Here is a 21,033-nt window from a genome sequence, read left to right as displayed (position 1 = left end):
CCAGTAATGAACTATGAGAGATAACAATCCCATTTACAATTGCCTCAAAGAAAATACCTAAGAATGAATTTAACTAAGCTAAAAAAAAAAAACCTGTGTACAGGAAATTATAAGACATTGAAGAAAGAAAATGAAGGAAATACTAATAAATGGAAGCATATACTGTGCTCATGGATAGAAACAATTAGCATTGTTAAAATGTCCATACAACCAAAGCAACCTATAAATTCAATGCAATCCCTTTCAAAATACAAATGACATTTTTCACAGAACGAGAACAAATGATCCTAAAAATTTATATGGAACCACAAAAGTCCTCAAATTGCCAAAACAATCTTGAAAAAGAAGAACATATTTGAAAGTATCACACTACCTCATATCAAGCTCTACTACAAGGCTATAATAATCAAATCAGCATGGTACTGGCATAAAAACAGACACATAGATCAATCGAGCAGAACAGAGAGCCCAGAAATAAACCCACACCTGTATGATCAATTAGTCTATGACAAAGGAGGCAACAATATACAATGGGGTAAAAAGAGTGTCTTCAACAAATGCGGTTGGGAAAACTGGACAGAGACATACAAAACAATGAAACTAGACCACTTTTTTTTTTTTACAGCATATACAAGAATAAACTCAAAATGGACAAAAGACTTAAATGTATAGCCTGAAACCATAAAACTCCTAGAAGAAAACATAGGCAGTAAACTCTTTGACATTGCTCTAATATTTTACTTTGGATATGTCTCCTCAGGCAAGGGAAACAAATGAAAATATAAACAAATGTGACTACATCAAACTGAAAAGGTTTTGCACGGCAAAGGAAACATCAACAAAATGAAAAGACACCTACTGAATGGGAGAAGGTATTTCCCAATAGTATATTTGATAAGAGGTTAATATCCAAAATATATAAAGAACTCATACAACTTCACACCAAGAAAAACAAAACAAGTCAATTAAAAAATAGGCAGAGGATCTGAATAGATATTTCTTCAAAGAGGACATGCAGATTGCCAACAGACATATGAAAAGATGCTTAATATCACTAATCAGGGAAATGCAAATCAAAACCACAATGAGATATCACCTCACCCTGTCAGAATGGCTATCATCAATAAATCAAAAAATAAGTTCTGGTGAGGATGCGGAGAGAGGGAAGCCTCATGCAATGTTGGTGAGATTGAACAGTATGGAGGTTCCCCAAAAAATAAAAAAAGTAGAACTACCATATGAATCAGCAATCTCACTTCTGAGTGTTTATTGTAAGAAATCTGAAACACTGGTTCTAAAATACATAAGCACCCCTATGTTCACTGCAAAGGTAATTATAATAGCCAAGATATGGAGGCAACCTATGTCCATTGATAGACGATTGGATAAAGAAATTATAGTACATATATACAGTAGAACACATATATATGGTGGACTATTACTTGGCCATAAAAAAGAATGAAATTTGTCATTTGCAACAACATGGATAAATCTAAAGGATATTATGCTAAGTGAAATAAGTCAGACAGAGAAAGACATATACCATATGATTTCATTTACATGTGGAAGCTAAAAAAGATAATAAAACAGAAACAAACTCACAAATACAGAAAACATATTGATAATTGCTAGATAGGAGGGAGGTTGGGGAAATGGATAAAAAGGTGAAAAGGATTAAGAAGTGCAGATTGCCAGTTATAAAAGTCATGGGGATGTAAAGTACAACATAAGTAATATAGTAATATTGCAATAACTACGTGTGGTTCAAGTGCGTACCAGACTATCGGGGTGATCACTTTGTAAGGTATGTAAATGTCTAATCACTATGTTGTACTACTATAATATTTGTATGTCAACTGTAATTGAAACATAAATTAAACAATGTAAAAAGGAAACATATAAAATATGTTGCATTTTGTTATCAGCATAAGGCGTTATTTTGTGAAACTGAATATAGTTTAATAAAAACATGTTTCCCCTGCTTTATTTTCTCCTTGTTTCCCATACTTGTTCATTATATTCCTCCATCTTCATGGAAATGACAAAGCTAACCTATGTGTCAAAATAGAAAAAATCTGACTTGCAAACCTCACGGCCTCTTCGTACACCATTTAAGATTGTGTCTAGTGTGTATCAATGTGTTGAAGACAGAATTCTAAATCTGTTTTACATCTTATAATTCATTCAAAGCAGCAGCATTCCTACTGATGGGGAAAGGGTGAAAGATTTTCTTCACTTTGAAATAAGGCAAAGATAAAATGATTGAGGTGTTTACACCTGTTACTAACCAGATTTCTTTTTCCCATAAGCATCCAAATAAATTGTAGTGTAAAACATGAGATACTGTGAAACTTAAATGCTATGCTTCATTTTCCTCTCCAAATCTTCACCTTATTGTCTCCCTGACTAAGATACTGACACAAACTCTAAACATGATACTTTCTCCCTGTTAACTTCTGCTTCCAGAGCCTACCAGAAAACATGATGGACCTCATTTTAGTTAACCAGAGTTCAAGAAATACTCAGCAACAATTTCTAGAACCTATTACTTCTAACCCTTGACATTGGTTAATAAACTTTTGCAAATTAGGTAATTTTTAAAAATCATTTAGTTATTGAACTAACACTAGCAGCACACACTAGTGGAATACACAGTACAATCGGTGTGTTTCCAACTCAGCAAAGAGTTTGATCATTTACCCAACATGTTGGATGCTATCTTTGATGTCTCAATCTCCTTCATCCCATAAGCAATGTAGCAGGAAGTCCTGACAATTCTAATTTTCAACGAATGCTCAAACTGTCTCTTCTCATTCACATTGTCATTCTTATAATTCCTACTTCAGCAACTGTACTCCCTCTGCCTGCTTTCCACCAATCCACTTTTTCTCCTCTCCAATTCACACTACTGTCAGACTGTTCTTTTTAAAAAGCAAATCTAACAGTGGGCTCTCTGAGCATAATGCCATTTAATATTTTCCCATTGCTCTTAGAGTAACTTTTTTCCCATGACTAATCAGGATCTGTCATCCGCCCCACCCCCATGTATCATGGCTTTACCCATGTTTGTTGATTGACTAATAGGGTATATATTATTTCTAATCAAAAGATTCTTCTGAAGTGATAGAAACCTATTGCTTTCTGAACCCTAGTTACTTTAAAAAAGAGAACAAACTAAATTTATATTTATATTTAAGCATAATTCTCTGCTTGTTGAATTTAATGTTGGACAATTTTCATAATTGTACAAATTATTTTGCCTGGTTCTGGGTAAGTAGGTATTGTAAAATGAGTCCTTACAAAAAGAAAGCAAAAGAACCAAAGAGCCTACCTGTTTACTTAAATATGCTAGGGAAAGTTGAGAGAGAGATTATAATTGCCACAGACCACAAAAAGACTGGATGTCTTGGTGAAAATTAACAGTTTAGATATTTGAGCCACTATAAGTCTGTAATTAGATTATATTTCTGTTTAACCCCCAAGTTATTTATTTAATTTCTCTTATTTTTAATGCCAAATTCATATAATCTCTATAATTTCAGTTGGTTAGATAGAAATATGAATACTTACTCCATTTGTCTGGATGCCTTGTGGAGCAACAGGTATATTTGTGTAATCAGAATTTTCTGAGTTGCATTGAATTTCTTATTGGAGGGTGAAATAATATTTGACTTAGTTTCTTCTCTTATGTAAAATAAAGAATTAAATTCCTTCCAAACATTTTTTTAAAAATGTTGTTTTCCTTTTGTGGGATAGGTGTTAAGAAATCAGGAAATTTGTAAATCATCATTTGATTACCCAAAAAAGTAGATTTATAATTTTAATGAAAATATTATTGTAAACTCACCGGCTTCTGATCACCAAAGTATAATTGAACTTAATTCATGATTGAAAAATACAGTGGATGCAGTCAGCATTCATAATAGCTATCTGAAATACGTTGTTTGTTTCTAGCTTGAAGCTTTACGGAATGTCTTTTGTTTGCTAAATCCCACTATTTAAAGATTTAAGGGAACACGTTTTTTAAAATTCTAAATATAGCAAGGACAATCAAGATCACATCTAATGTTGATGGTGGGGTGTTACTTGCAGAATGCGAGAAAGTAGGGCTGTATTTAATATAATTTTCTTGGTGGAGAGGTGGTGTCATAGGGGAGACCCTGGTCACTACGCCATGTGTCGAGCAGGGCAGCCTGCAGGGTCTCTGCTCCCGCTCCCCACATAAGAACACAGGACATGGTGAGGCCACAAAGGAACACCCACGGAGCCATAGATAGGGGAGTCATACCACTACACTCTCACTAGCGACTGGGTTGGAGACATAGGAAGCAGGAGCCACACTATCTGCAACCTGCCGTCCGCTTTTCTGCAATCTGCAACCTGCATTCCACCATGCTAACTGCAGTCCATGCTTGCTAGCTCACCCACCATCTCCTTGCTAGCCCCCATTTTCTACTAGCGTAGCCACGGCAGTTATATTAGTGGCCAATGGCTCACTGGTTATAGCTGATGGCCAACTAGCCACAGCTGATGGCCAAGCAATCACAGATGATGGCCATTTACTACCTGAGCCGGCACCTTTCCATGTGAGGCCGAGAGCCTGGAAACTGCACTCCTGGCTCTGTCCCCACACTCCACCCCTACAGGGTCTCGCCTCACAATCTACACAACAAGCATCTTACTTGAGGGGCCCTGTGCGAGGAGCCTGGAGGTGAATGCAATAACCTGGACACAGCCAGACTCTCTGGACACAGCCAGTGTTTCTCAGGGCACTGCCACTCTCTCTGGGCCTCTCAGGGTACCGTGCTGGAACAACAGCGGCTCACAGTCAAGGTGCTTACATATTCTCGATGGTGGCCAGTCAAGACACAAAAGCAAACATCCGCCAGTTCCACTACATGGTGGTACGTTCCGAAACAGTCAAGCGGTCCATTAAATTGGGGATGGAAGGCCATTCCCGATAGTCCACAGTCATTTGCCAGGGCTGTCCTGGGGGTGAGGAATGACCTTGACCTCACCCTCATCTCCCATGGAGGACTCAACAAGCATTTCGTCCTGAAACTACAAGTCCTGCATCCGGGCTGCCTCAGCAAGCGCTTCCCAGCCCACGGGGCTGCAAAGACCTTCACTTTTTCTGGCCTATGCTGGTCGGGGAACCATCCACGTCTTCCCACCCCTCCACTGGGGTCCAGCTATCCAGCAGCTGCTCCTCCTGGTCTTCCTGAGACTGACGCACAAATTTCTCCACCGCACTTTGGAGAGTTTTGGCCTGCACCATACCCTGCTTATGAAACTGAGCTTTTATATGTATAAACTGCTCCAGTACATTCCAGAGAGTTTCAGCCAACACCACACCCTGCTCGCTGCGCCATTTGTCATGCAGGGAGTCACGTGGGGCAGCCTGCAGGGTCTCTGCTCCCGCTCCCCACATAAGAACTCAGGACATGGTGAGGCCAAAAAGGAACACCCACGGAGCCATAGGTAGGGGAGTCATATCACTACACTCTCGCTGGGGGCTAGGTTGGAGACACAGGAAGCAAGAGCCACACTGTCTGAAACCTGCTGTCCTCTTCTCTGCAATCTGCAACCCGCAATCCACCGTGCTAACTGCAGTCCGCGCTTGCCAGCCACCATCTTCTTGCTAGCCCCCATTTGCTGCTAGCGTAGCCACAGCAGTTATATTAGTGGCCAAAGGCTCACTGGTTACAGCTGACGGCCAACTAGCCACAGCTGAAGGCCATGCAATCACAGTTGATGGCCATTTACTACCTGAGCCAGCACCTTTCCATGTGAGGCCGAGAGCCTGGAAACTGCACTCCTGGCTCTGTCCTCACAGATGGTGTTACCAGATAGGGATATTTGAAAATTAAAGTTAGATTTGGCATCCACATATCCTTAGGTTTGCAGGGTTTTGATCTCTTTTATCCAGGCAAAAATATATTGTTTCTTAATCTGGTCATATTTGATTCTGCCACTGGAATTATTACCCCACACACATAAACTTTGATGTGATATGTTTTATTTTCAAGTGCTTGTTTCACAAAGATTAGCAAACAAAATAAGATTTCCACTTTGCCCATCCAGCAGCCTTGTTTTTTGTTTAGTTAGCTAACTTAATGGAAGGATATTAAAATGATTCACTGTTATAACTTGTCGTACCTTCAATGACTGGATATTCTAGGAGCTGAACTCCAACTTTTATCTCTTAATATGAATGTAGTAACATTACGAAGTTGTAACTCATTCTGAACTATCTGATCACTACAATCTGTAGATAAATTGGCTCTGAGTCTTCACCTGATGTTACACCTGTTTTCTTTCTCTTTCAAATCACCATGATTGCACTAAAGTTCCTGTTTAGAGAATCCAGCTAAATGAATAATAGGTTTAAAGAGGCATCATCTGCATGACTTCCCCAAACATTATCAATCTCCTTGAATTTTAATTGTCAAAATGAGTGTAGATTAGGGGTTATTGGTTATCTACCTTCAAGCATAATTCAAAGCAGAGTCTACGATAAAGAAAAACACAGAATTTTGGATCAGAATACCTGGCTTGCGGCCTGGTTCTATTGTCTCTTACCCATGTAAACTTGGACCAAATTATTTAAACTTCTCTGACCTTTACTTTCTTCATCTATAAGAAAAGCACAATAAGGATTTCTGCACATGACTTTTAGGAAACTAAACTGAAACAGCTATGCACAACGTATGGTAACCTGTTGCCTTAAAGCTGTAGATAACGTGTGAGGACTCCTCGAAATGCTTTGGTCATTTGGCTTATAAGGAAATTCCAGTGGATACTGTAGTGCATTCCTCTGAGATTTAAAAGCAAAAAATTTGTAACAACTTGAATATCCAAAAATAGGAAATTGGTTACATATATGTTATTACTTTAATAGTGGAATACTATTTGTATAGCTTTTGAAATGATGCTGTAACTCTGCATTTATTAACCTAGAAAGGTATTTATATTCATTTCTGAGTAAGGAAAACACATTATTAAATATATTGCATAATCAGACTTTGTTAAAATTACTAATTTGTGTGTGTGTACACACACTGATATACAAATATAAAACATATAAGAAAAGATGTACAGTACTTATTTCCAAGTGTGGGGACTTGGAGTAATTCTTTTTTCCATTTGCATTTTCTAGTTTTTCTAAACTAAACAGATTGTTTACATAAGGACACACACACACACACACACACACACACACACACACACACAATTTCCTTTTCAGTCCAGGGGCTTTCTTTAATCTCTGACAACTCTTTCTCTCCCTTACCTCTTAATATCCAGTCCATGGTCAAGGCTTCGGGGTCAGAAATCTGTTGGGTGCCAGCCTCTTTGTTTTCATTGCCCTGGCAACCATTATCCCAATTCAGAAATCATTCCTTCTCATTTGTGGATGCTGAAAGCTTCTAACTCATCACTCTATTTCCACCCTTCACCTCTGTTTTTACCCTTCCTATCCATCCTCATAAAGATTCTCAAATCACAAATATTTGCTAAAGCATGAAGCTCATTCTGTTATCTATCTCTTGACCTAAACCCTAGATAGATCTGATGGCCTCCCTTTGTCCTGAAACATTTGGCTTGTGCTCTTCAGCCTGGTACTAAAAGCCCTTCATAATCTAGCTCTGGTGTGTTTCTTAATATCCCATATATAGCCTTCATCTAGCCAAACGTCATCACCTTTCTCAGACCACCCCAGGCCTTTCCATCTCCACTTTAGACCGTCACAGTCCATCGGTTTGTAATGCTATTGCCTATTGAAACTCTACTCATGATGTCCAGCCTGGCTAAAGTCCCAATTTTTCTGAATTCTAGGTGTGCTCTTTCCTAGCTTTGAATCCCATATTTTCCTCAATATTTATTTATTTGTTTGTTTGTTTATCTATTTATACCATTTTTTAGCATCTGCTATGCTCCAGGGGCTATTTAGATACTCAGAAACAAAGAGGTAAACAAGCTAGATACATGCTTGCCCTTAAGCAATTAATTACCGAATACTTAACATTTCTCCTTTGTTTAAACCTACTGACTTATGGTGAACCTCCTGCTGCAACATCACACATACACACTGATTGTGGGCACCTTGGGTGTTATGAGTGTTTCATTATCTCATAGAAACCACTATGTTAGCTTACAAATAGGAGATAGTCAATAAATGTATTGTTGGAAGGTCAAAGTGAAGGATGGAATAAAATAGTTTGTCCCAGCAACATAGTTATATATATATATAAAATACATGTATGTATTCTATATATGTATTTTTAAGTATGTACTTATTTCTGTTCAGTGTTTTTGAAAATTAAAATTGACTCCTAATTAGTATCTCCAAAACGATGAGAGCAAGTTACTTCTGCTTGTTTTATTCAGGAGAGTCCAAGATGAGATTGATTTCCTTTAGTAAAACGTAAGCGAAGAGTACATTTTTCTCTTCGAGAACAAGTTATGTGACAGAACTCACATTTGATCATTTGAGCTAGAATTCAGAGGCCTGAGAATGGCCTTCAGAATTTAGGGATTTAACTATTTACTGAATTTAGCCAATGTTTTCATGGCCTATAAATATACCTCTAAGTTGCCTCTACGTTGTGTAACTTTTTAAAGTTTTTAGTGAAATTTTCCCTCTTCACTAAATTATTCAATTAAAAATTTCCCTTGGAAAAGTGAACTCCCTTACTATCTATTCAGTATCTCTATCTCTTTATAGTATAGTTTTTCCTCATTTTAAAATGAGGGTATTAGTCGTTTTCCTTTTTTCCTTTTAAGAAAAAAGGCGGGGTAATAACTTAAAGAATATTTACACAAAAGATCTTTTCTTTTAAGATTTGTAAGAAATCTAAGTTAATATTTTTAAATGAATTCTGTTTTCAAGTAGTAACTCTTCAGTCGGTTTAGCCCAAATCTGCTAAATCCATTAAAAAAACAAACCAACAAACTCTGTTTTAATCTTAAGCGAAATCTCCATCTATCTAAGGAATTGGCTATACTCATATGGTTTGGTGTGTGAGTTTTGATACTGAAAAAAATTCCATCCAAATCAGTTGTGCACATTCTACTATATTTCCGTTATAGCTAAAGAGTTTTCTCTTTGTCTGAATTGTATGACAAAAAGGATGTGCTGCTATTATTTTGTTTCCCCAACTGAATTATAAGTTCCTCTGGTATGAATGGTTTGTCTTAATCTGAATTTTCATATATTAGTCTAAGAAATTAGTTTTAAGACACATGTTTAGAGTGGAATCTTTTTTATTAATTGTGGTCTGAATATACCTTTTGATAGACTTTTCATTCTCCAGAAGAGTATATCTATATAAACTTTTTATACTTTTATGAAAATTATATTCAAAATGTTTTAGTATTCACATAATACCTTTTGGTAACTCTAAAAACCAAGAAATTTGGTTTCTTATCTATAGTGCTGAATATTCTAAATATAAAAAACAAAATAAAATTGGTGAAATTTTAAAGAAAGAAGAGGTGAAATACAGATTTTCCTCTTCTATTGCCTGGTGTTTGAGATTAGACATCACGAAGTACCTTCCTTAACTTCTGTAGTGTAACTTTTCCTTTTCAAATCTATGTTGGTGTGGAAATGCAGCTCGAGAGGAAGAATTGCCTGATGACTTATTAAATACTGTGCTTCTGTGAGTTGCCCTCTCTATTTTTTTGTGAAGGTGTACATGGCAAAACTACTGTCACTGCCCTTGTTTTTCATCTGTGGTGCACATTTACTTTTCGACAGGCTTAAATAATGGCTGAAATGGTTGAAATGATTTATGCCTGCAAGTGATGTCCTCTTTTGCTCTATTCACATTCCTTTTTTTACTAATGGTCTGGTGAACACCTAGTGTAGGTACATTTTATTAGAGAGTATATTCCCTCTAAATGCTGTTCCTAAGCTGAAAGAAATGGGCCATAATCATACAAAAATAAAATATCTCTTTGTAGAATTTATAGGTAATGGAATGTCCTTATTCCTGAGGCATGGAACGTAAGGAAATTTTCTCTCACTATCAGATTGCTCTTTGTGCTAATGGTGATTAAGTGCATCTCATCAACAGCTGTTGTGACGTGTAGGAAAATGAATGAGTCTACTGAAAATCTCAATCGAAAGAAGTAAATCTCTTGAAGTTTCTAGTTCTCTACAATTTTCTTCTTCCTGTTGAGACAGGGGAGATGGGTTTCCAGTCCCTACAGATTGCTTCACAACTAGTTCGTAAAATTGCAATTAATAATGGTGAGCTAAGACCATTCTGGATTTGATGAACTGCCCTATCATCATTGAAAGAGAGTCTTTAAATCTGCAATTTAACAATCTGTAGAGACTTCGCACTGATTAATTCATCTGGTCATAGTCTCAAGGCTGACATGGCATCTTCTAGGCCTTGATTCCATTGGGATCAACATCATCACTTTGTAAGAAATGAACTTACTATTTTATAGGCTTAGTTGGAAAGAAATTTCAACCGTCAGCTGTAGGATGTGCCACTGGAATTTAATTTGTTGACCTATGAGAACACAGAAAATCTCATATTTTACTGAACTTTCTAAACATAAAATAAGATGATCACAGAATCATAATGACTCTGACATTTGAACTGTAGTAGAAGGCCAATGCATTTAAAGTAAGTACCCTCCTTCCTGAAATATTCAGCTCTTTATCAACACAGATAGGATTCTGAAGAAAATATTATCCCTTGTGGAGGAAAGCACTGGGTCATGGATACTGGCTCTTCGAGTAGACATTATTTGAGGACCACACAATATCTGTTTTCCCTGTGTTCTGGGGCTAGAACCCTGCGTTACCTCTGAAGAATCATCTACTACGTTAGCCTTGTGATGCTGTCAGACAGTGTTCCCTGCCCTCCCTAGCCAGGATGGGAAAAAATGGCCGAGTCTGTCGCGCTTTTTCTTTGGGATTTGGAAGCTTGACTATAGGGGATGAGAGGACAGAAAAAGTATGTGGAGCTAGATTGCTCTGGGAGTGGTGACCTGAGTATATTTGTTTAGTCTTGCTGTTCAGATCACCACAGCTACCTCAGTGTCTGCCCCTTCTGGTCCTGGATTTTCCTTCTTAACTCTGAGCCACCTCCACGTCTTCCAATAAATGTCTCTTTTCATTAATTTAGCTAGAATCTGTGTCTGTTACTTTCCTCTCAAGAACTATTTGATGATTAATTGTATGAGTCAACTTCAGTAGCCTAAGAGAACACCAGGTAGCTGGTAAAACATTATTTCTGATTGTGTCTGTTAGGGTCTTTCAGGAATAGATTAGCATTTGAATTGATAATCTGATTAAAGAAAAATCACTTTCACCAGTGGGGTGGGCACCATCCAATCTGTAAGGGGTGAAACAGAACAACAAGGCTAAAGAAGGACAAATTTCTCTCTCCGCTGGAGCTGGGGTATCCATCTTCTGCTGCCCCTGGACGTCAGCATTCCTGGTTCTTGGAACATCTTACTGGACCAGGAGTTATTCCACTGGGTCTTAGGACTTGGGGCTCGGACTGAAACCACACCACTGACTTTCCTGGGTCTCCAGATTGCAGGCAGCAGATTGTGTGACTTCTCAGCCTCCTGTAATTGTGTGAACTAGTCCCTCATAATAAATCTATCTATCTATCTATCTATCTATCTATCTATCTATCTATCTATCTATTATCTATCTATCTATCTATCTATCTATCATCTATCTGTCTATCCATCCTATTGATTCTGTTTTTCAGAACCTGACTAATACAAACTATTATAGCTTCATTATATAATTGTTAAAGTTTTATAGTACTGTGCTATCCTTTGGTAATTTTTTACCTTACGTTCTTTTGAAAATAAAATGTAGTAGGATAAATTTTACTACAATGTAAAATATATCGTTAGTAGACATTTCCAGGGAAAAGAGTTTATTGAAATCCAAAATGCTGACTGAAATCTATGAAAGGTTGGCTTTGTTCCTGGGCCAACTCCCCACACTTATCAAATGCCAGCATTCCTTTGGGTCAAGATGCTCCAGCCACTCTTGTTTTCATTCACTTTTTGGAACAGGACATGTTTTTCCTGCCCTGTTTCTCTACCTGAAATTTTATTTCATTTCCTGTACTTTCTCCATTAACAAATGTCTTTACAACATTCAGATCTAAGTGAAATCTCTGGCAGACTTTCCCTGTCAGCAGCTGATCTCATATATCCTACTGCTTAGGTGATAATCTCTGTTTGGGATGCCTCATAGGCATTTCACATTTAACCTGACTACCCAGATCTTCTGATTCTCTCCTCCCCAGCCAGTTTTCCTCTCACTCTTCTCCATTCAGAATCACCCTCATGCAGTGTCTCCAGGCAGGAGTCTGCCCTGACTCATTTCTTTCTGTTGCCCCAAACCAATGCACCAGCCAATTCAGTTGGCGCTACCTCCAAAATGGGCCCCAAATCCTATTCTCCCTCTTTCACCATCACAATTTTATCCTGCCCCAGTTACTACCTTTTGCTTACTCAACTGCAATGTCTTCTATTTTATTCCTGTGTGGCAATCTTCACCTCAAACAACATAAGTGATTCCTTACATTCCCCTGCTTAGACTGTCCAGTGGCTTCAAACTCCAATTAGGAAAATAGATCTAAGTTCCTGACTGGGGCCAGCAATGTGATCCAACATTATTTCCAACTTAAGCACTTTCCTGTCTCTCCATCACTCACTCCCTTTCTCCATCATTTTCTTTTTTCCCTTCCTCTTCCTTCCCTTCCTTCCTCGCTTCTCTCCTTCCTTCCTTCCTTCCTTCCTTCCTTCCTTCCTTCCTTCCTTCCTTCCTTCCTTCCTTCCTTTCTTCCTTCCTTCCTTCCTCCTCCCTCTCTCCTTCCCTCCCTCCCTCCCTTCCGCCCTTCCTTCTTTCCCTCTCTCCCATCCAGACATTCTGAATTCTGAGCCATACTATTGTTGCATAAGCTCTTCTCCTTGTTGGAATACTCTTCCCAGATTTTTGCACAGCTGACTTCTTCTTGTCATTTAATTCTCAACTCAAATCTATCTCTCAGAACGTCCTTAACCACTGATTCTAAAGAAGCGTTCCCAACACCAACCTGTCATATCATCTTGTTTCAAATCTTTAAAACAACTACTCCTATAAAAGTATCTTGTTCTTGTTACTTATTTATGTGGCTTGCAAGGGCATATTTCCACATCTAATTTTTCCTTTCCAATACATTTAAAAACAAAACAACATAGTATTTGGCTGTTACTTTTTCTTCACCTGTATTTTGGTTATTAGGTAACACATTGTCACAAGTTAATGGAGATTAATGAAATAAGCGCTAATGAGCCTATTTCCTGTATATACATAATAAAAGAAATCTCAAGGTATGCTGTTTGTGGAAATTAACAATTTAAAATAGGCATTAGTGTGGCTTAATTTTTAAGCTAGTCAGAAAAAGCTGCCCTTTAAAAATGAGAATTATCTGAGTGAAAGAATTAGCATGGATTTATATTTAGTCATTATAATAAAGCACTTAAATACATGAGTTCCTTGAGGGGCGGAACTGTGTCATTTTCATTGTTTGACAACTTTGTACCTTTGCCTAACATCTTGTTTGTGGGTTCAAGAGGAGCCTCATGCAATGGTTGCTGAATTGAGTAAAATACATATTTTGGAACTGTTTTAATGCTTATAATCTGAAATCATTTTTTAAGCAAATGAAGTAAATTCACTTAAAATTAGGGAAGTCCAGTGAATTTATGAAAGTCAATAAAAATAAGTAAGATTTTCACTTTCTTCATCTCATTTGTGATGTATCATCATTTGTTTAAATGATGATCAAGAATGAGAAAAAATTCTTGTATTATGGATTTGAAGTTTTGCATTTTACTGAGAAGAGAATTTTTGGAACATGGCTTGTGGGACCTCTAGGCTGTTTCCCAGTGTCTTGGTTTATTAGTTCCTTATATTAATTAGTTCTGATTAAATGATGACCCGTGTATTCTTGATGCCAAGTCCAGATCCTACTCCTTTACATCAATACTAAATAAATTTAGGGGAGTTTCCTCCACAATGTATCTAAAAAACGATTTTGAAATCAGCGAAGGCTGTTGTCACCATGTGAGCACTAACAGAAAAGGAGCTATGCTTACTTCAAAATGACAACACAGTTCTCATCATCCAAGCATTTTTTTTCCTGGCAATTAGGAAGGTGAGAGGAGAACTTGTTCATTGTCGTCCTCTCCTTTTTAGAAAATCAAACCTTTTCCCTAAGGATGAATTTTTCCATTTAGACCTACCCAGTGGAACAGAGTTGGACAGAGTCAACACTGGATTAGAAAAATGTAAATTTGCTTTGCTATACTGAGGGCACACTTATAACTTGGGGTTATTTTGTTCTTCCCTCTATTTATTACAATCATAAAGAGAATGCTTCACTGAAACAATTACAGATAATTACAGGCCTAGCAGTCTTATTCCAGTGGTCTTAATTTCACATTTTTAAAAAATTAGAAAACTGTCTTGACTTTGTACCTACATATAAATGTATGTGTGTGTGTGTGTGTGTGTGTGTGTATGCTAATGAAGCAGTGTTTATGGAAAACTGGCTTTTGGGAAATTGTAATCGACTTTGTGTAGGGATACAAGCTCTGAGAAGTTATAAACTGGTAGCCTATGGGCTGAAATAGACTCCCAGAACCTGGTTTTATTTGTCCGGCATGGTGCTTTATTATTGTTGTTTCTATTATTAACCTTTAAACATCAAGAGATTCCACATGGAAATCCAGATTTTCTGCTTCTCCTGAAAATCAGGAGACACTGTGAGAAATTGTGTGTAGTTCACACCCTGGTGACGCTGTGATTTTAAACTGCAAATGGCAACAATTTAAAGGCTTCCATCCTTTCATTTTGATGTTTCTCTTCCGTATCAAATGTGTGCAGTGCAAGCACTGAGATGCTTACCCAGTATGCTCCCTGGCTTAATGGGGTATTACATGCCATCTTATTCCACCTGTAATTTCCCCCAATTTCTATGTTATATCCATTTTCCTTCATAAAGTTTTTCACATTTGGCCTATTTTCTTCCTCTCCTTGTTATGACTTTTATCCAGGTCCTGTGTTTCTCACTTCAGGGCTGCTGAATGCACTGCTGTCTTAGCCGTCACCTTCTCTCTTGCCTTAAACTTTCCTCTGCCTGTCCCATCCCATTCTGCAAACTAGTTATACATTTATATGCCCAAATAATGCTTCAATATATTCCTCCTGCCCTTAGACCTGCAGTGACAATCCAGAACCCGTGTCCAACTACTTAACCTAGAGTCAGAACTCAGTTTGTTCCTCCCATTTTGTGTCAATCCAGATGCACGTCACTAGTCATTATGCCATGTCCATAGCACCTACGCAAACCCCTTCCAGTCTCTGATGACTTTCCTTTGGCATTCTCTCCTCCTCTCCACCTGGGCAAACAGATCGTGACCACCTTCAAGATTGGCCTTTCTAGACCACTTTGGTCCACAATTGCACAAGACAGCTCATCTTGCCTGGTGCATATATCAAAATCATAGTTTGTTTCTCTGTCTTAAAATGGGGTTTTTCCAAGTATGGTCCCTGGACGTTTTACTTCAGAATCACTTTGTCTTGCCCTTATGCAATGATTTCTGGGCTCCGCCTTATATCCTCCTGAATTCCTTAAGTTGAGTTCCAGGGATCTGATAAATCTAAAATATGAGAAATCTAGAATTTAAAGGCAATATGACTCATAGTGGTACAGGGTTGCCTGATGCTTTGATACAAGGTGCAATAGGATGTAATTAAATATACGAGTGCATTTGCAGGTCTGCCAGTGTTTCTTAAACACTGTTTACCCTAATTGTTGATAAGAGTTCTGGGTGTGGCTTTAACTGGCTCCTTGACACCATTGCAGAGGCCATCAAGCTCATGACCCATCAGAGGGAAAGTGGGAGGTAAATAAGGGCCTCACCTTCCAAGCAAAAGCAAAACAATTAGATCATAAGCTTCCCAAGTGCAGGACCTGTCTGTTTTTTCTTGTTACTTGTTCCCTGCCCTCTCATGCCTTGTCTCCAGCAATGCTGTGATTAATACATGTTGAATAGCACTGGATAAATTAAATGAATGAATGTTTGAAAATGCAAATTAGAAAGCACCTCAGTCCCAGGTTGACAAGGATGGTGATCGCTCTTATTGGTTGCCTGCTCACTCTGGTGTCAGGTGCTACGTTTGGTGCTTTTCGTAGATCACCCCATGAGTGCTCACTCCAACCCTAATAAGGCATGGCTATGATTCCCCATTTTAACAATGGGGAGGATTCAGCTACAGTGGCAGAGGGAGGCAAGAGACATTGTGACGTGAGAAGAGACCACTTTTGTCATTTATGGAAAGGGGGTGATAGATTTAAAATACTGACTAATAACCATTGGAGAAATCACTGTGATAAGTTGGTTGGTTTAAGGCAAAGAACAGAATTTGGAACTGGAAGACCTGGATTCAAGATTCGATTTGCCACTTAACAGCTCCACAAATTTAAGCAAGATCCAAAGTCTCTCTGAACCTCAGTCGTTCAATCTATAAAAGGGGGACAATACTACTGCATATCAAGTTGTTGTAGGGATCAAATGAAGAAATCTATGTGAAATGTTATAAAAATACAGTGTTATTACTATTAATGATTGCTCGAATATGAGCCAGGATCTCAAAAAACATAACTATATTATTTTGAATCATGGTTTAAAGAGGGGAAAAACACAGAAATAATGAAATCTCATCTCCATAATCACACAAAGCAGACATTATCGTCCCCAGCTAAGGACTCTCAGGTTCACGGAGGTTATCTTACATTCTATAGTCACAACACACTAGTTAAACAGCTGAGCTGAGATTTGAAAACCATACCTGCCTGACTGCAAATGCTCAGGTCTTTCTAATGCACAGCTTACCTTAAAAAAAAAAGAAAAGAAAACCCAACACATATAATTTGTCTTAACATTAAAAAATAGATTTATGTTTGAAAACTAACTCATTCTGATAATTCCCAATTAAGATGTCATCTAGAACCTGGCTCGATTTTCTTTTATGAAATATAGTAAATGTAATTTGAATGTAGCTTAAATGAAGTATCCAAATGGGATAAAATAAGTTACCTGAGAAATTAGATTCTATACATTACCAGAATTCAATGCCTAAACTGTACTCCACGGAAACAATTTTTTCAAAAGAAAATTCTTCAGAAACCATTGATTGGCCTATCAAAGTCATCATTATTTCTATGTGAGACATCAATAGCATGGAGTAATGAAAGCAACAATAAATAATTTAAACTTCACTTTAGTAAAGAAGAACACCTCTGTTTTCATGGATTTGGGGTTTGTAAGAAAAACACAGGGAAATCTTTGACCGAAGTTCAATTTTTTTACTTCCACATTGTTTTTTAAAATGTTCTATTTAAATTGTTTTTCATAAAGAGAAGTCAGAGAATTTTCTCTCGCCCTGTAGCTTTTTGAAGGAAGTGATTCTAAGAATACTTCATGTCTGCACCAACTTTTATCCTGCAATAGAGCCTCTAGTGGAGACAAGCTCCAGCTATTAATTTGATTACTGGGGCATGGGGCAGAAGGAAGGATCATTTTTAGAAAAGTGAACATTTTTACAATGAGGGAGGAGACAGGACTGGATAAAGGATAAGAGTGGGAGGGTGTGTATGAACGTGGAGGTGCTGGTTTAAACACCTTAGGAAAATTACTGAGCACAGGTCATGCCCTGACAAGGAACTTACACATCTTTCCTTTGAAGCATTGTGTAAGATTGTGGCTGAATTTATATGCTGTGGAGTCACACACTTGGAGGTCACACCCACTCTGTCACACTTCCTAATCTTGTAATTTTAGGCCGTTTACTTAACTCTGTGACTTTGCCTTCTCATCTGAAAAGTTGGAGTAATTACTGTTCATAGGGTTCTTGTGATGACTCAGCATAATCACAACACGCATTGTGAATGTCATTGGTAATATTATTGTTCTGGGGTTCTGGGACGTACTTGACATAAACATTAAAGTCTCCTGTGACCTTATAAAACAATTTTGAGGAATAGCAACTACGTAAGAGCTGTTTCTTTACAATTGAATAAATACATGAAATGGTGTAAAAGACACAGACACCTATTTAGATAAAATATTAAGTCAGTGTCCTTTAAGAAACATTAAAGATGTTCAACAAATGAAAAGATTATAAAACCAAATCTTCTAGCAAATAATCATGAGTTGATTTGTATTTTCAAAATTGCACCAATTTGTACTCATCATAGGAGACCATATCGATTTGTATATTTCAAGCAACTGTCTTACGCACGCCCGTTCCTCTGGCTGACAGCATTCTCCCCTGGGAAGGTGGCTTCTCTAACTGCAGTGAATGGCGATTCTATTTGTAGACATTACTTCCTACAGCGTGCATTCCCCACTGTGATTATTATTTAAAAAATACTTGTCCTCACATTATTTAGTCTCCTTGGTTAAAGCAGAAGATTCTACAGCACAGCAAGAACTTCACAGACAAGATGTATCTGAGCTGAAAATGTATATTCTCTTACCAACAAAATAATCTGTGTTTACTGCAACATAGGGAATAAAAAAACCTTTCAATACTAAAGATCCTCAAACTACTACTTATGCCAAGAGAAGAAAAAGGGAAAAAATTCAAAAGTATTAATATTATTTGAATTGCTGGAACATTTTTCCTCTTCCTATATGATCTCTTGCTTACACTAAAAACAGAATGTTCACATTGACAGAAAACGGACAGCAAGAGGACTTACCTTCCTTCAACCAAGAAATGTTATTTTTATCATTTTCAAAATGCTCCGCTGTTCTTACTTTTATCTTTTCCAGCTCAGTTTCTGACATCTAAGTGGAAACAGAATTTGTGGTATAAAAAAATTCATTAAACCCAAAGTTATAACATTGAACTTTATATTTAGAGACTACTGCCATATTATAAGGAAATGTTTTCTCAATAATAGATTTTCCGTTCACTCTCTAATGTTAAATCTTACATTTTATTCATTTGTAGTATTTTCAAACATTAACATTGAAAACTAAACTTTATATAATAGTTCATTTTTCAGCATTGCAATAAGATTTTATAATTTTATAATTTATGAATATGAAAGAATAACAGATTAACACCTACTCACAGGTTTGTAAAAAACATTCAGTTGCTGTTTTAATGTTTTTTAATAGTTTATAGAAAAGCGTGCAGCAAAGTGACATAGAAACATATAAATAATAATAAAACCCAAAAGGACTTTTTCAGCAATTGGTTGGGTCTAATGAGAACCTTTTGGCCTAAGATAGGCCCAGTTGAACTCCCTGAAGTTACTGAGGAGACTTATCATGCACCTTCACTGCATTGCACTTGACTTGCATGCTTGCTCTAAGGCTAGGACGCTCCACTTGAATCAGCACCTCAATATATTTACCTGTGTGTTGCAAAAGGAGGAGGCCTGGGCGTGGGGCGGGGGAGCAGTGTGCCGTGCCGATGCACCGGGCAGCCTTCCTGGTTGTCTGGATGTCCAGCATTCCTCTGCCCTGCCAGAAGTGAGCACAAACGAACACACTCCCTCCCTGGGTGGTGCTAGATTTGCAGTGCTGCCAAAAGCATCCAACTTGCGGCTGAGAGGTTTTGTGTGTGTGTGTGTGTGTGTGTGTGTGTGTGTGTGTGTGTGTGTGTGTGTGTGTGTTTAAGGTAATATAAAGCCTGTGGTTCAAAACAATAAAAAACCTCTTCAGGCTAGCACTTACTTAAAATGACACTCTGCAAAATCGGGTAAAAATAATGAACTCTTTGCAAAAATGACAGAGTTTTTTCAGTCCCCTTCTTTCCACACTGGCCATTCATCACTTAGGGTTAATATTAAAGGATATTGAAAAATATACATAGACTATTTGTGTTAAAATAAAAGAAGAGAAACCTCTAAAGCTTTATTCTCTAGAAGTTCATTCTGCAGCTGACATTTTGAAAAGCAAGGTTTTCTAACATTTTATAGGAAACATGAAAACATTCCAAGTTCCTTTGAAAGTCTGCAGATATTCCAAAAAGGATTTGAAATGACATTTAATAGAGGATTTGTCATTAGATTCTTAGTCAAAGAGAATACTATTTTCAACAGAAGGTTAACAACAAAAAGCATAACCCTTAACCTTAAGTATGCCTGATGATAAATAATTCAACATTTCTAAATGTTGTCATTTTTTTCATCATGGAATATAATTTTTATTTTTTGGCCCAAAATGGTTATCTAATCTCCTTGTATCCATTTCACCTTCTTTTCCAACTTCATTTCTTGTACTTTGATCCCGGTTTCATTGTTTTTAAAAACTACTTTGAGAAACCAAATTTCATGCTAAGATAACTTTCAGTTCCTCCAATTATCAGTAAGATAAATTTCAGATTCCTTAGCCAGCTAAGGGAGACCTTGAATGGATGGATTCTGTAACATAATTTTCAAATTGTGGCGTAAGGTCCTAAGATTTCTCTGAAGTGCCTAACCTTTTACTCCAACCTAATTGTAATGCTGCTGTTCCTTAAACTTACTTGCTAGTAAAACTTACTAGTATTACAATTACATTTCAGAAATGTTTCCTCAAAATCCCATCTCCACCCCACATTGATGCCTTCTGGATCGCTTTCATCTGATCCCATTTGGGACTCCAGGCATAATCCTCTCCATTTCGGTCTTAAATATGTAAGCCTATTTTATTTTCCTAAAAAGACTATAAAACCCCTGAGGGCTCACCCTATATCTCAGCATATTATGCATTTTGCTCAGTGTGTGACAATTTCACGTACAGATTAATAATGGATGGATAAACAAAACCAGAATATCAAAGACCAACGGTGTGTCTATTAGGCAGATTACCTCACCAGTGTTGACCAGGGAATTCCAGATTGACTGGTTTAAATTCCAGGCCTGGGAAAGGTTAAAACTGTAATTAAGTTAGGTTTTAAGTCTTGGTTTGGTGATGTGAGCTTAGCACCAGTGA

General features: G+C 37.4%; 1 protein-coding gene across 2 annotated transcripts in view; it reads right to left on the bottom strand.

Annotated features, from left to right (window-relative positions):
* MDFIC2 (MyoD family inhibitor domain containing 2) overlaps window positions 1-18,894 on the bottom strand; it is a gene marked incomplete at both ends in the record, with an annotated part of 114,508 nt that extends 95,614 nt beyond the window's left edge. Inside the window, one exon of one of the 2 annotated variants that reach the window (XM_081071964.1) lies at window positions 18,788-18,894. In XM_081071964.1, coding sequence (XP_080928090.1) covers window positions 18,788-18,894 — 107 coding nt within the window. The remainder of the gene's footprint in view (window positions 1-18,787) is intronic. The other variant, XM_081071965.1, reaches the window with a different exon arrangement.
* Between the last annotated feature and the right edge of the window lie 2,139 nt (window positions 18,895-21,033).

This window comes from Rhinolophus hipposideros (genome assembly GCF_964194185.1).
Source record: "Rhinolophus hipposideros genome assembly, chromosome: 14".
In the NCBI taxonomy this organism is placed as follows: Eukaryota; Metazoa; Chordata; class Mammalia; order Chiroptera; family Rhinolophidae; genus Rhinolophus; species Rhinolophus hipposideros.
Note: the sequence above shows the minus strand (reverse complement) of the source record. Positions and strands in the feature narration are given on the sequence as shown.